Source organism: Amblyomma mixtum, chromosome 2, assembly GCF_055824585.1.
Source record: "Amblyomma mixtum isolate Tamu chromosome 2, ASM5582458v1, whole genome shotgun sequence".
Lineage (NCBI taxonomy): Eukaryota > Metazoa > Arthropoda > Arachnida > Ixodida > Ixodidae > Amblyomma > Amblyomma mixtum.
The window spans coordinates 17,808,439-17,824,362 of NC_143013.1; the positions used below are offsets into that span (position 1 = coordinate 17,808,439).

The following is a 15,924-nucleotide window of genomic DNA, read 5'->3' on the forward strand; positions in this document are numbered from 1 at the left end:
CTGGCGGGAGGGTTATTATATAACGAGTTATATCGTAAGAGCTATACGCGCAGTCACTCATCATAATTAACTACTTTCTTTGTTACATATCGCACGCACGGGCATAGATAAATGAAGAGAAAAGAAAGACAGGGATAGCTATATGAACGATAATAGAGGGAGGTTGTCCAGAAGCAGGTTGCTTATAGCATGCTTTCAGCTGGGAGTTGGAGGATGGGGAAGGGAAAGAGTTACTGCATCACAATGAAGGTAGGAGATGTGTGCAAGTCTTTAACGCATTGCTGACTGAATTAGCATCTCTCTTAATAGCTGGTGGTCGAGACTCGCGATTTTTAAAAACCGTGCAAAGAACGGTGACTAGCAAAGAACGATCACAGTGACTAGGCAAAAAGAGCTGCACTCCGGTAGGAGACGTAATGTAACGTACGTAGTAAAGGAAGAGAAGGCTCTTCATGGAACAGTAGAAATCTTTGCGGACGTGTGCAGAACTGTTTACACGCTACTCGCCCAAAGGAAGGAGGGATTAAGGCCCTAGTCAGGAGAGCGAAAAATTTGTACAAAAAAGAACAAAACAAAACCGAGATCGTTCTGAATTTTCTCAGAAGTTAAACATCATGAAGATACAAAAACAAAAAATTTCGAAAGACGTCGAAGCTTGAAAGAAGCATGCACGAATCCGAAAGTGATTTCGAACGTCATGAGCACTTCATCAGGCATCACCATTTTATCCTAGCATGTGGCCGCCTTGACGATATGTGCATGTAAAACATATGGGGTTCGGTATTTTATACCGTCAGTTTAACTTAAACTTAAAAGCTTGCTGTTCAGAAATGCTCGTTGAACTGTATACATCTGTTTCTGGGTCCCAACATTGCATAACAGTGTAAATATAAGCAACACACAAATGCGTCAACGTTTTTAAGTGTTTTTTTCTGGTATTAGCAAAAGGAAGAGGTCTCAGTTTTGAAATTCGATATACCATGCAATGGCAGTAGGAATGTTAGGCGCCCGACGCACACTTTTCAGCTCATGAGTAAATAGGAATAGGCAGTCGGCGTCCATAGCGGCTCGTGCACAAACAAAATTTTAGCAAATGTCTTACCAAACTCGTCACAAGAGTCACCTTCCCAGCAGGGCTTGCAAATGCAGCGGCCGAGCCCGTCGCAAGCTCCGTTGACGCATGGCATTGTACTGGGGGATAGAAATGCGACAATTGTATACTCAGTGTAGTCAAGGCGTAATTACTTTGTTGTAATTACAGTGGCTCGGGTTCGCTACATTGACAATACCAACGGACATCGAAAAACATGCATACTGACGTGACTAAGCAAGACCAAATCTGAATTTCCCGCATGGGCTTTCAGCCTTCTCGTCTCGTAAACTGGTCGTAAGAATGATAAACCTCACCCTTCTGCACTGCAGCTGCGATTGGCTTACTATGAGTAAATATAGATTAGAAACAGCAGTCTACCATTAATGTGCCTTCCGCATTAAAGGTAACGCCTGGGAATTTGTTGCCGCAAGTCTGTACACTTATTTACCGTGTGCGACGAAGCACAGTCAACTACGTAGAGGATGTCTTTTGTGGAGCAGCCGAAGGCATATAAGTACTGCAGAGGATGGCTGGGATTTTTGTTTTGAAGAAAATTAATCGTGCTGAAAACCTTAAGCACGGCTGACGTGCGCTGCAGCAAGCGACTTTACCACCACCTAGATTGTCAGAGGGTATTAGCAACATCTAATTAATTAACCACTTGTCTTGAACCTAGCCACGCTGGTTCTTTGCAGGACCGGAGTGCTTGCCGGCAGGCTGTAGAGAGAAAAAGAGAGAGAGAGAGAGGAAGAATGCATACGGAGCTGCTTAAACTGGAAGTTCCACTCGGCAGCGCCTCTCTTTAGGCGCCGTTAAAATGTGATAATGTGAATCTCGCGTGCGCCCCCTAACACGCCATGGCGTAGTTCGCGTGCTTCGCCGGAACAAGCCCTGACGATGCGGACAAAACTGTTACACAGGGGGCGCGCGTGCTGTCGGTGCGGCCACGCAGTGCGATTTCGTAAAGGTGCTGATGTAATGTGATGTAAGTGTGTCGATGCACATGGAATCAGTGGTTTGCACAGCAGCGTTGCTTACACTTTGCAGTCGCCCTCCAGGCATCCCTCCACGATTCTGGTGCAGCTGCTCCCGTCTGCTGCCCCTGCGACAGGGAAACGAAACCCCGTTAGTGCGAACTGAATCACTTGATTTTCTGTTTAAGATTCGGCAGAAAAATTCACGCAGTTCAGCCGGACCTACATGAGGATCCGGAAGCAAAAGAAGCCTTATAACAGGTCTAGTGAGACTATGTGTAAGCATTTTTATGACAAAAAATTCAGGGGGCACTTTGGCTCTCTAAAGTGCTGCAAGACGAAAGCCTTTCCTGGCGCACTATTTGGCATTGACTGCGAGACTGTTTGTGCTGTACTAATGCTTTATTTGACTACACATTTTGACTGCACATTACAACTGCACACTTTGACTGCTTCTTTAGCACGACTCTCTCTCTGCTTCGATGAGTTCGGTTGTATCCATGGCGTTGTTCGCAGTAATGAGGTATGTAATGTGGTCAGCGCCGTGTTTGTCTACTCCTCTTCTGGTCCTGTCGTTTAGCGCTGTTTATATGTACTTTCGCCATGTGGTCACCCGCGGACGCCTTACGCCCCCTGTCGGAGCGGACAACTATTTTTTGTTAGTTGTCGTCTGCGCTAAAAGGGGGCTTCAGGCATCCGTGGGTGACCTCACTACTTTGAATCCGCGCACTCTGACGTCATAACCATGCCGACCAACCGAAAAGCATGACACCTCTGCTGACAACCTTCTGTCGACAACGATGAGGCATTAAAGGCTTTCGCCTTAATATGTACACTAACATTCTCCCCTACGAAGTTTTCATTAACCCGGATGCCAACGAGTTCAGATCGCTACTCTGCGTTGTTTTTAATTTCAACCTGAATGTATTGCAGGTAGATCTGTGAATGGTAGGTTTACAAGTGATTTTCGGCTACTGAAGTAGGGCACAGAAGCTCCCGTAAAGCAGCTTGTGTAGTTTAGCGATTAAGACTACTGGAACGGAGCGATTCTGCTGGCGTCAGAAGAATCAGTTAACGTCTGCTGATGTTAGCTTAGTAGGAAGAGCGGAAAATGAAGCTCAACGCTGCGTGCGTAGAGGACCATCTGCAGGTTCTAGCCTTCATGCGGAAGGAGAAAGAGAAGCAAAATGAAACTCATAAAGGAAAGCAAGGTTGGGAATACATGAAACCCAGCCATCATTGTTAAGGAAGCAAGGAGTGCTCAGCATAGCAGGATGACGCCTCAGTGCAGGGGAGGGGGGGGGGGGGGGGGAGGAGTTGACTCTCTACTGTGCTTCAGTTGAATCTTGGACTAGGTTGCTAGCCGTTACACTTTCAGTATCGTAGAGAGGCCGCTCTTCTTTGCAGCAATGTTCCAATGTGTGGAAGATGACCCGTACGGTCGCCTGGACATAAAACTTGAAGGTGACACTGAGAACAACTCCCTCTAAGTTTTGTTATTGCAGTCGGATACAACTCAGCAATGAAGGATCTTTTCCCCGTCAAAGGACCTCCTTCCAGCCCATAACGTCGGCCGAGTCTCATGGCCCTGCTAGCGTGACAATTCAGGGAGCTGCGCGACAATGCAGAGAGAGGTCTATCCTCGGCCATGGAGGGAAGGGACTATCCTATTTTCATCTGCCACTCCCTGCATTGTCATCTGGGCAGGGCATAGAGTTTCTTACTACTACCTAGAGGGAAAGCTGGCGGCGCTGCACTTCAGCCACCATGGACGCCCAAAGCATCATGGGGCGGTGAGCTACTTGTTGCGGCACAGTCGTAGTTTTTCGGGAACACGGAGTGGCACTACTAAGATTTTTCATTCCGAAAACGCTGTTCGTGTGTGCGCAGACGACTTTCGCGCGAATGCAGAGTGTACAAACCAAGTAGTGAAAACGCGACGACATACGACGCCAATAAAAGGTTTCACTTTTCCGAAATGCCATTAAAAACCTCTTATAGTATCTAAGCAACAACATCTTTTTTGAAAACATATTTACTTTTAAAAGTGCGCCTGTTACGAAATATTACGTAATATTACGTAATATTAGTACGAAATATTAGTTTTTATAGTGTTCATTACTTGGCCAATAGGAGAGCGAGTCGTCTCTTATTTTGGGCAAACTTTGCACTTAAATGCTTTTCTGCTCGTTTGTTGCAATCATTAGACAAGATATTGAATGTTAGGACGTTTGTAGTTATCAAACAGCTTTATTTTTCTATTATTTTTTGTCCAAAAGTAGCAGTTGCGCAACAAGTAGCTCACCGCCCCATGATGCTTTGAGCGCCCATGGTGGCTGAAGTGGTCTCGAGGGGTCGCCATGCAAACTCCCATAGACGGGTCGCCAGCTTTCCCTCTAGGTAATAGTAAGAAACTCTATGGGGCAGGGTAATGACAATAGGACGCCATTGGCTGGGAGGGTGTCCTTTGACGGGGAAAAGCCGCTTCATTCTTGAGTTGTGTCCGACTATAGATAAAATTCATTGTTTGGATCTTTGAGGCTTAGAAGATGTCTTTTTCGGGAGGAAAAGACGCATTTACCGAAACGGATTCCGTGACCAGTGTTCAGAAACGAATGTCTATGTGGCCTAGGCGTCAGAGAGCCACGTAAAAAAAAAAAAAGAGCAAACTATGTTGACATCATCGTAGTTTGTGCAAATGGCCGGCGGCGGCAATGCCTGTGATTCATTTCTTGTTGTGTTTTCTACGTTACAAAAGCCCTCTTTTCAGGCAAAATAATCATTACAACGCGGCAATCCACCAATACAAGTCAACTTCAATCTGTCCTCAGTGTTCCTTTAAAACACAAGTGTTTTCAGTACGAGAAATTTTCCCGTAGTCTTTTTTTTGTTCGCGTGATGCAAAAGCAAGCGGAGTTGTTTTCAGGTAAATTCCATCACTTGATCTAGGTTCTAGCAGCTGTACATCTCAAGGCGTCGCGAATACGCGCCCACTTCACAATGCTGCTACCAACCTCCCTATTAATTTCGTTTTGTCACAGAGGCCCGTTGCAGTCAATGCCTATAGATTCTTCCAAGAATAACCCTGTATCTCTAGAAGTATAATAATGGCCACAAAATATATTTACACGTTATCGGAGGCCAAACTGCTCCAAACTCGTCACGCTCCGTCTAATACGGTGGCTCACATATGATACAGTCACATTAGCTTTGAGCATATACCACCCGAATGCACTGACATCGACATAGGCCGGTTGTGTAATGCGCAGAACTAACTACCAGTGGTCTATTACGCTGTCAAAGAAAGTTCGAAAAGAGGGAGACATAACCGGGGTGGCAGATAGCCAGATGTAGGGGCATAGCCAGGGGAGGTGCTTATGGGGCTCCAGCTCCCCCCGAAATTTTTTCGAATTGTCACCGACTGCAGCATGGCCCAAGTACATATCGATCGCGACTTCTGCTATCATAGTTTTGGTCATGCCTGGATTGCCTGTCTTTCCATGTGTGCAGTTTACTGTGATTGCGCAAGATGTTTGTTTGCCTTGTTTTACGCATTATATGAGTGACTTTTGCTTAGATACGTAGATTTAATGGAGACATACGTATATTTAAATATCTTGTTGCGAGGTTTTGTGTATAGAAACAGTGACTTTGTTTCCAGTGAAATTTTTCTCTCCTTTATCAAGTTGTATCTTCGCATTTTTAATACTCCTGTTATCTTCGCACTTCTAATGTACATTTTGCAGAACTCCTCGTTTATACATGGGCTCGCTGTAGCGACTAAAATTACGATGCAATTACTCGCAATACATGACCGGTGACCGGTGCTGCTACGCAGTACACTGGACCGAAGGACGGGGTAAATGAGATTTTTCCCTGGCCGTTGCCTATGTACAAAAATGTAAAAGTTCTTGAACGACAATGGCTCATTAAAATATTTGTTCTCTACTTGCTCATTTCATGACCTTTACGTTTTTCATGTCAGCCACATGCACTATTTGCTGGTTTCGGACTGACATAGTTCTAGACTTCGTGTGATATTTTCTTTACTTACTAAATACGCAAATAAATGGAAGCATTGGTACAAGTTATGTCTGTCACGATTTTGAAGACATACGAATACATCCTCTAGTTTAAAAAATACATATTTCACTTGTCTAGACAGTGCGTAGCGTCATAAAATACACAATGGCATCGTCAATGGCAGTGCAGTTATTATTCTTGCGTTTGATCCCTCCATAAATTCTATGAGGAGGCCGGGCTGCAACATGAGCCCCCCCCCCCCGCACAAAATTTCTGGCTACGCCACTGGCCAGATGTAATGAAGGGCCAAGGAAATTTGAATAACATGGCCACGGCTCGCATAAAGCGGGATTAATTGTAGGTAACCGGGAAGCGGACCTTTGTCCTGTTGTGCACTCAACAAAGAAAATGATGGTGGTTCATCTTAGAAGAAGCTTGAGACACGATAACACCAGAAGAACCACACAATACGAGTGCTCAGTCGTCCTCCTAAGTATGACCCTGTTTCAGTGCTTCTTCTGAGGCGAATCCCGTTCAAGTTACCTAGCTTTCCACCCTACTGCAAATGATGATGCTGATGATGACAAGTATAGCTATAAAATATGTTTATTTATCGTGCAGCATTACGAATACGTAGATTAGCTTACTCACATAAGCCTTCGGGTTTGTGCGAGCGACTACTCAGACTCTGCAAATGAGCATGATCAGGCAGCAAAATTCCAGTGATACCTAATATTAACGTAGTTCGCACCGACGTCATATACGGTGGCCACCATGTCTGAAACCAAAACCCCTACGAACATCTTCAAGTTTTTTATAATCTGCTTATCGTCGCCTTCTGCAGCCTACACTGTGCGTGTATATATATATATATATATATATATATATATATATATATATATATATATATATATATATATATATATATATATATATATATAGTGAAAGGAGCAGCGCTACTGCAACAAATTTTGCCATAAACTTGGCGACAGCCGAGTGGAAACCATTCGAAATATTCAGACGGCTTTCGGTGAAGATGCTATGAGCAGCACACAGTTTAAGCAGTGTTACAATTGTTTTAAAGATGGCCGCACATCGGTGGAGAACGAGCCACGCTCCAATCGGCCATCAACATGCCAAAATGACCAGGTCATTGCCGAACTGAACGCTATGGTGATGCGGGACTGTCGCGTGACTACCCGAGAAATTGAGGAAGAGGTGGACATGAGCAATTTCTCCGCACATTCCATTATCACCGAAGATTTGGCCATGGAGAGAGTTGCGGCGAAATTCGTGCCGAAGCTGCTCACGGTGGAGCAAAAGCAGCTTCGTGTTGAAGTCTCACAGGACATGCTGGATTCCGCAAACAATGACCCCGACTTCATCAACACCATAATCACTAGTGACGAGTCTTGGGTGTACAGGTACGACCCGGAAACCAGATCCCAGTCGTCAGAGTGGAAGCATTCCACGTCACCAAGACTTAAGAAGGCCCGCCAATTGCGCAGCAATGTGAAAGTGATGCTGACTGCTTTCTTTGACACCCTCTGTGTGGCAGACCACGAGTACGCACTCTACAGGGTCAAACAATGACCAAAGAGTACTACAGGGATGTCCTCCGTTGCCTACGTGATGCTTATGGCTGCAACGACAGCTGAGCTAAACTCCATTCCGAAAAGGGCCTTTTCGGAATACTTCCCACAATGGCAGCACCGCTGGGAGAAGTGTGTGGAGTCCCAAGTAGACTACTTTAAAGATGACTAGGTTTGCAACGCTCCAGTTATGCAAGTTTTTTTTTTTCAACGGCCAAAGGTCGGATACTTTTCTAACAGACCTCGTATATATAGCAGCTAACAGCCACAGAAACCAAGGAACACGGGACTTTTTTTAATTAATTTATTTATTTTGTGGTGTTGTTCGATTTAGAATATTACTGAATATGTTATCGCTTAAAACTAATTGATTAGGGCCTCGGTTCTGGCAGCCTTGACGCCATAGGAAGCATAAGAGGGTTCTCAAACAGCTTCCACCCTCGCCGTTCGATGACGTTCTACGTCACATCAGCGGTAACTCAGGACGTGCTACGTCCGCCGCTTAAGAACGTGGGTGGCGCTGATGAACACTCTCAAGATTAGGTTATTTGTAAACATAAATACCCCCGAAAGCAGAAGATTTAACAGCCGTCGCCGTAGCTCAGCGGTAGAGCACCGGACGCGTAATTCGGAGGTCTTGGGTTCGGATCCCACCGGTGGCATGTGGTTGTTTTTTCTTCTGCTTTTCTAATCAATTAGCTTTAAGCGATAACATATTCAGTAATATTCTAAATCGAACAACACCGCAAAATAAATAAATTAATTATAAAAAGTCCCCTGTGTTCCTTGGTTTCTGTGGCTGTTGGCTTCTCATATTTATAACGAGCCCGTCATTCCCCTTTCCTTGTTTGCTTAATTGCTTAGCGAGGGCCTCGGTTCTGGCAGCCTTGACGCCATAGGAAGCATAAGAGGGTTCTCAAACAATTATTCCCCTTTCCTTTCGTGCATATGCATGCACGACGTCTGGCCGGTCGCCCTGCCTCCCTCGACCGCGGCGCCGCGCTTCCGCCGTGCCGATCACTGGCTTGTCTTAAAGAGCTCTAAATGTCGTGGCTGACTCGTAACTCACGTTAAAACGGTCTTGAACAGCTGCACCGCTGGGGAGCGGTCCGTTCTTTGATGTACTGTACATATGCATGCGTGCGCTTGTTTCTTTCTTTTTCTTTTTTTGTGTTTCGTTTTTTTTTTGTTTTCTTTGTGGTTTTGCTTCGTACTTTCCTTGTTAGGATATTGTTTTTTTTCTCTCTCCTGGGTTCACCGCCCACTCCGAAGGGAGCTTCTCTCGACAACATTCTTGCTGGCGCCTTCTGAGCAGCAACTAGTTGCCTCCCTATCATGTCTATAGCTCTGTTACCCAAGCTTCTGCCGTTGCCTTCATAATTTTATTTTTCAATGTTACTTTTGCTTCTTTTATTTTTATATTTTATGTATAAATGTTTTTTTTCCCCTTCCCTGGCCTTCGCAACCCTCCCGCTCTTCCCCCTAAATGGACTGGAGCACTTGCGTCTTCTACTAGCTTTGGCTCTCCTTCCTCTAACGGAAGAGAGAGTGGTTTCACCTCTCCCTTTGCGTACGGTGCCTCAAAAATGAGAAATTGTGTTCATTCGTCTGTATACCCTGACGAAGGACGGTCCTCCGTTCGAAACTGTTGGTATTAAATGAAGATAATCGCAAAGTTGTGACCCCTTCTTCTACAAGTCTTTCTGGCCCATTGAACGATAAGACCTGCTGCAACTACTATATATCTATACCAGGTGTCCCAGCTAAATGTAACCAAGCTTTTAAAAAACACGGCGTGCCCTAGCCGTCTGAAACCAAATGAGGGTTGTTTAGAGTCGCGTGACCTAGTCTGCAGTATTTTTTTCGTTCTTCAAGGTTGACTAATTAGTCCAGCTTAATTAACTAATGTTTAATTATTCACTTCAGGAACAAACTGTCAATGGAAAAGTTGTAGATCGCTTTGAGAAACACCTTACTGAGACATTTGCAGCAAAGTAATATTTACTTAAAGCAGTTTTTTTTACCGGTCTTTAACCATAACCCGCACAATAAGAAAAAGCTTCCACATGACAACTGTGCCACTTCAACGTCCCAAGAAGCCGCCGCAGTGGCTCAGCGGTTATGGTGCTCGGCTGCTGACCCGAAAGACGCGGGTTCGATCCTGGCCGCGGCGGTTGAATTTCTTTGGAGGAGAAATTCTAGAGGCCCGTGTACTGTGCGATGTCAGTGCATGTTAAAGAACCCCAGGTGGTCAAAATTTCCGAAGCCCTCCACTACGGCGTCTCTCATAGCCTTAGTTGCTTTGGGACGTTAAACCCTATAAACCTATAAACCAATCAACGTCCCAAGACGTGCCTTAAAGAATAAAATCCGTTTTTTCTGAAGTCCTCTCCTCGATGAGACTCTGGGTGCACATTGGGGCAGAGAAGCGAGCGAGCAGCTGGTCACGTGACAACTTTCTTTAAAGGCCAATCAGTGAAGCTACGTAAATGGTAACTTGACGGAAACAGCACTACTAGCGGTTTTTCGAGGTGATCTAAAACTTCTGCATTGACACTTTCTTCCTGAAGTCAATAATTAAAAAGTTAGCTAATTAAACTTAACTAATTAATTAACTTTGAAAAGCGAAAAAAGTACACAAGACTAGGCCACGCGACTATGAACAACCCTGGGTTGGTTTCACTGGACTAGGACACTTCGCCTTTTTTAAAAGTTTGGTTACATTTAGCTGGGACACCCGATATATATATATATATATATATATATATATATATATATGTATATATATATATATATATATATATATATATATATATATATATATATATATATATATATATATATATATATATATACCTGAATGCTAAAGGAACAGCGCATGGCGGGCTCATCGATCTAACACTGCACCCACCACAGCCGCTGTGCGGGCGTCATTCAGGTGTCCTGACCTTGAGAGGGAGCCTCTACTGGGGCTTGGGCTGCGTGCGTGCTTGCGGCAGCGCAAGCGTCATGCTCGGAAGACCGTCGCGGCCATGCTTCAGTCGGCACGCACGCCGCCTCGACTGCCGAGCAGCAGCCCTCCGAAGCGCCTCTTTTTCTTTTTTTTTTTCTTTCGCTACCTCTCGATGGCGGCCTGCTCCATCTGATTGCAGGGAAGGGGCAAAGCTAGGTGTTCGGAAACAATCTCGGAGATTAGTTCGTCCTTTCTGAATAGCTGCCTGCGTTCCTTGCGTCGTTGCATTAGCTGGCGGAAGTTATCCGTGATCGGCACCAGTAAGTGCCGGAGCGCGAAAACAACTCTCTTGATTCAAGAAACTCTCTGGACGCGCACACACAAATAAAGAGAAGGATATGCACTAATAAATATAATTATATTTTCGAATGCAGATGCACTTCCCGACGTAAATGAGAGTTTCATCTCAAGAAAGCATATTCAAAATATATTCGAGATTTTTCTTGCATTCCTCTAGAGATAGATATCAATGGTTTACATGCGTTTTGCTGTTTACTTTTGGAATGTTCTAGGGATGTGCTATTTGCGCAGTCGAGAATGACTGACAATCAAAAATAGGGCTACAGTGTTACCTAACTCGCTTTCGTCGAAACAACGGTTTTATAAAAGCCATCCATAAAAAAGATAGCATATGCCAGGAAAATTGGATTGACGTGGAATGGGACACGTCACACAAGGGCACAGTATCTCGAACGTACTCGCCGCCGAGCGCTCTGCTAATCTGTGCGATAACGCCTGCGAGCGTTTCACTCTCAAAGAGGCAGGAAGATTTCATGGAAGTTAGGAAAACGGAAACAGGATGGGCAGAGTCGCTCTTATCAATGGCATTTGCGATGCCTAGGAAGTTCCTCTTGAGTGATAGCTGGTGTCGACACTGTAACACAAGGAACAAAAAGTTACATCCAGCGAGGCAATGTGTGACACTTAAATACTCTAGTAAAAATGTACTGTATATTTTCCTCGCCGTCCATATTACACCAAGTTTGGCAGCCCTGTGGAAATCAATCCCTGTGCAAATTGATTTTAAAGTTTGCCGTTTCTGGAGTCACAATTCAGGAGATTTCTGTTGGCAACCCTACGTTTGTGACCTCACAGACATTAACCGCAGATTACTTCCCGGTCTTTCGTCAATAACTAATCTCGAGGCTTTTAATAAGTTGTCATAGGCATTTTATGAACGAAGTCAGCATTTTCAGTCGTTATTTCAGCCATTAAACTTGCGTACGAATGTTTTTCTAGAAACGTTTATAACGTCATCGCTGCTTCAGCCGTAGCATCGTCCTCGGCCATGAACCGAGTTTCGGAGTCGCTTTGCTGTTTTTGTTGTTTTAAAATGGTTCTGCTCGGTATCATGAAACGCAGTTTCTTGTGCTGGAAACAGGATACTCCAAGGAATGTGATGGGATCATTAACTCAAAGTGTTGGAAAAGCCCCCGGAGTTGCCCTTGAAGCGTTGAGTCTGTGTAAGCAGAGTGGCTTTTTTTCCGGACTAGTTGACGTGCTTGCATTTGTGAGGCCAGCTTGAACAGTGGGACGTAGGGAGATCCACACACACAAAAAAAACATTGCTGACTTTCAACTTTAATTATAAAAAAACGCGAAAAGGATTGGAATATGTACACTGTCCTTTTTACATTTTTTTCATTAAATTTGAAAGACAGCAGTGTGTTCTGTGGGAATCCCTACATCCTAATGTTCAAGCTGGCGGGACAAATATGCCTAAGGTTAGGAGAAAACTTCTTCTCACCATTGGATACCTTTTGGTTTATAGGGATGCCCTAAGGACTCCACAAGCTCCATGGTACCTTAATGTTGACTGAGTACGCTTGCATCGACATTTGTTCTTCAAGTAAGCTACACCACGTATGTGACAAACAATAACCCGGACATCGCAATGAGGAATGGATATTACTCCTTTAACGCTAAAAAAAAATGCTTATTCAGCTTCAAGTCCCCGCAATAAAGCATTGACAGATGTTGCAAATGCTCCGTCAAATATAGTCAATCGGGGACTCGGGAATCTGTGTATATGTTTTTTTTTTTTTTACCGGATAATTCAAGGTGTAGCTGCAATATACTCCGCTTACACGAAACATGTAACTAAACGTACAACGATGGAATCAAATAAACTTTCAAATACCGAAGTACAAGTGAATGCAGAAGGAACCTAACCGCTGCGCCAAATTTACAATAGTGTGCAGAAAATTGGTGAATCTGTATTCAATTTATGATCGTCCAAAGGAGTTTTTGCTGCCCGTCAGCAACTGTGCTTGCAGTCTCGCCTGTTTCCTTCGCCACCACATTAAATATTAGCGAAATATTCTACAGAGAACTGTGTGCTTCAGGTAGTCGGGCCATTATGAAAGGAATGATACGCGGGCAGAGTTTAGCTGTCATCAATGACACATAACGGGACGACAGTTGTCCTGTCTCAGTTCTGGCACATCGCACGGCATATGTAATTTCGAAACGTTCAGTTCAGAGCCACGTAGATAAAGAGGAGCGGCTACTTGCATCGATGAAGAATATCGTTATAGCCTGAGGATCAAAAATTGGCTTTGATCAGCGTACGCATAATAATGACTATCTAAAAAAAAATATCAGTGCTGGCACCTTGATCGCGAATTCATTCATTCCAGACATGAAAGTAACTCTGGCATTAACGCTCAAGGCTTCTGCTTACGCACGACAGGAAGGAAGGATAATTTTTTGCGCAACTCTGAACAACGTGCAGTCCGAAGAGTACCGCAAACTAGCCGCAAGAACTGCAAACTTTATCTCTGGCTTCTATGAATCCGGCCGTTTAAAACATCATGCAACAAAGGAAGTCACCAATAACCATGCAGTTAAAGCACTTTATATTTTAAACAGCGAATGACACTTTAAAGCCTGTTCTACGAGTATGCAAAGGGGCCGAATGCGTAGTGCGCATTCTTTTTTATCAGCCCTAAGGTGAACGCTACTTGATGGCATGGCAGGAAATCACCTGAATCTACTTTGCACCAGAAAAGGTCGGTCACATCCGCATAAATCAGAACAATTCACTACTACTATGGGTGCTGTGGCTGGGCGGCACGCAAGTCGCTGATACATTTGTGAAACTAACAGGATAAGCAAACGGCGATATTATTTTGTAGAGCCTAAGCAAGATTCCAAAGAGTGCACTTTCCCGATGAAAAAAATTATAACCAAAAATATCGATGTACATTTATTTTTCTCGTTGGTGTCTGAAAGACCACTTACCCGCCGAGATGAATCAATCACTAAATTCTTCCAGAATTCCAGGCAGAGGTACGCTTACGATATTTGAAATATCCGAATTTGTCATATTTCTTCTCTTTCCAAATACACGACCTCAAGAATGAGGAGCTGAGCTGGTCGTAGTTGGTCCACCCTAATGGAGTCAACAGCGCGTAAGACGGAACGAAGACAAGGAGGATGCGAAGACGACATGCCGTGCTCGTCTCTTTTCTGCCTTCATCTCACTTTGCTTGGTGTTGACCCTTCAAAATAAAAGGGTACTCGCCTACCTTCAAATGCTGATCGAAATTTTGTTCTCAATGCAAAAAAAAAAAAGCATAAGAAGAATGCTAATTGTTTTACAAGACCTGACAGGCAGAATAGCGTACACACAAATCCTTGCACTGTCCCTCCAAAAAAACAAGTCATGACTAAGGGCCCGGAAGGAGTAAAGTTTGCAAACGGTTTTGACCAGACGTGCAGCACGCCATTCATTTCTTTAAACTAGCGATCTGAGACATAAACCTGTCCATGGCAGACTCCTAGCTTCCACTTGATGGCGCCACTTTCTGAGTTGATTGCTCTTGTTGAATACATTTTTACTGGTACCTGCTGTAGTAGGAGCGCGCCACCGGCCCACGAAAGCTTCGAAACCTTTTCTTCTCTTGGGTGAGCTTGTTGATCCACATTCTCCTCTTGGCTAAGTAAGACTGTTCCGACGCGATTCGTCTCGGTAAAATAATGGTAACGGCACCCATATTGCTGGGTCAGAACTGCTGTTGCCCGTCTTTCTTTCTTTCTTTCTTTCTTTCTTTCTTTCTTTCTTTCTTTCTTTCTTTCTTTCTTTCTTTCTTTCTTTCTTTCTTTCTTTCTTTCTTTCTTTCTTTCTTTCTTTCTTTCCTTCTTTCTTTCTTTCTTTCTTTCTTTCTTTCTTTCTTTCTTCCTCTCTTCCTCTCTTTCTTCCTTTCTTTCTTTCTTCCTTCCTTTCTTTCCTTCTTTCTTTCTTTCTTTCTTTCTTTCTTTCTTTCTTTCTTTCTTTCTTTCTTCGGTATTGCCACCGTTTTAAACATATCCTGAATCACTATGGCGAATGTCCTTCGCCACAGATACATAAAATGAACGACGCTTGTAACCAGCGTCCGCCTTGAACAGTCGAGGGTGGCTTCTTTCGCACCCTCTGCTCAACCAAGCATGCGGACTCTGACGGCTACTACGGACCGCCACCTCCAGAGCTTTGCGATTCCAGGACCAGCACAGAAGCTTAGCCACGCAGCGTAGCAACACCTAGTCGCGCGCGTACAGTGACTTGCATTCTTTTGACCGAGGCTGTACATCTACAAGTCTTCACCCATTGCTAATTTTAATAGCAGGCCAACAGTGAAAGGAACTTGAGAACAACCATTTGCCTAGCACTGAGCGACGGAAGGAAGATGAGGTGACTCACCGAGGATGTCTTGCGCCGAGGCCAGCGGTAGACATTCCTGGGCGAAAAGCAGGCACAGGAGGAAAGCGTAGGTGAAGCACCGCGAGGGGTCCATCCTGAGGAGGTGCACAGCCACACTGGGGACGGGTCCGTGGCGCAGCACCCTGGCCATTGCCTGTTGCCCCGGTGACGGAGCGCCCACTCGGTTCCCGTCCAGTGCATTCCGCGACGTGCCCTGCCTCGCATTGCGACGCTGCCACCTGGTTCGCTGCTCCGCCGCTGCCCACGCGCTGGGCGCGCTCTTAATGTAAAGAGCCTGCGTCAGCTCTCAGCCTTTTACCCTGTCTAAGTTATAGAACGCAATGGAGTTATATGGCACGAGAATAGCAGCATGGCAGACCTCGTGCCAGAGGTGGTTCTTTACGGAGACATCGATCAATGATCACTGACACTGTTCACGTGGTACGGGTTGACTCGCAGAAAGATGGCCACGAATTTCAACCAAAGTTGTGGCATTGAGCTTCGGGTTAAGTGCGAGCACCTGAGGGTTCTTGAACGTGCCCCGA

General features: G+C 44.8%; 1 protein-coding gene across 1 annotated transcript in view; it reads right to left on the reverse strand.

Annotated features, from left to right (window-relative positions):
- Nucleotides 1–15,636, reverse strand: part of LOC149358563 (uncharacterized) — a 59,236-nt gene extending 43,600 nt beyond the window's left edge. Inside the window, exons 1-3 of the mRNA XM_089570675.1 lie at nucleotides 15,380–15,636; nucleotides 2,132–2,195; nucleotides 1,103–1,191 (exon numbers count right to left, since the gene is read on the reverse strand). Of these exons, the coding sequence (XP_089426801.1) occupies nucleotides 1,103–1,191; nucleotides 2,132–2,195; nucleotides 15,380–15,530 (304 nt within the window). The 5' untranslated portion in view covers nucleotides 15,531–15,636. The remainder of the gene's footprint in view (nucleotides 1–1,102; nucleotides 1,192–2,131; nucleotides 2,196–15,379) is intronic.
- Between the last annotated feature and the right edge of the window lie 288 nt (nucleotides 15,637–15,924).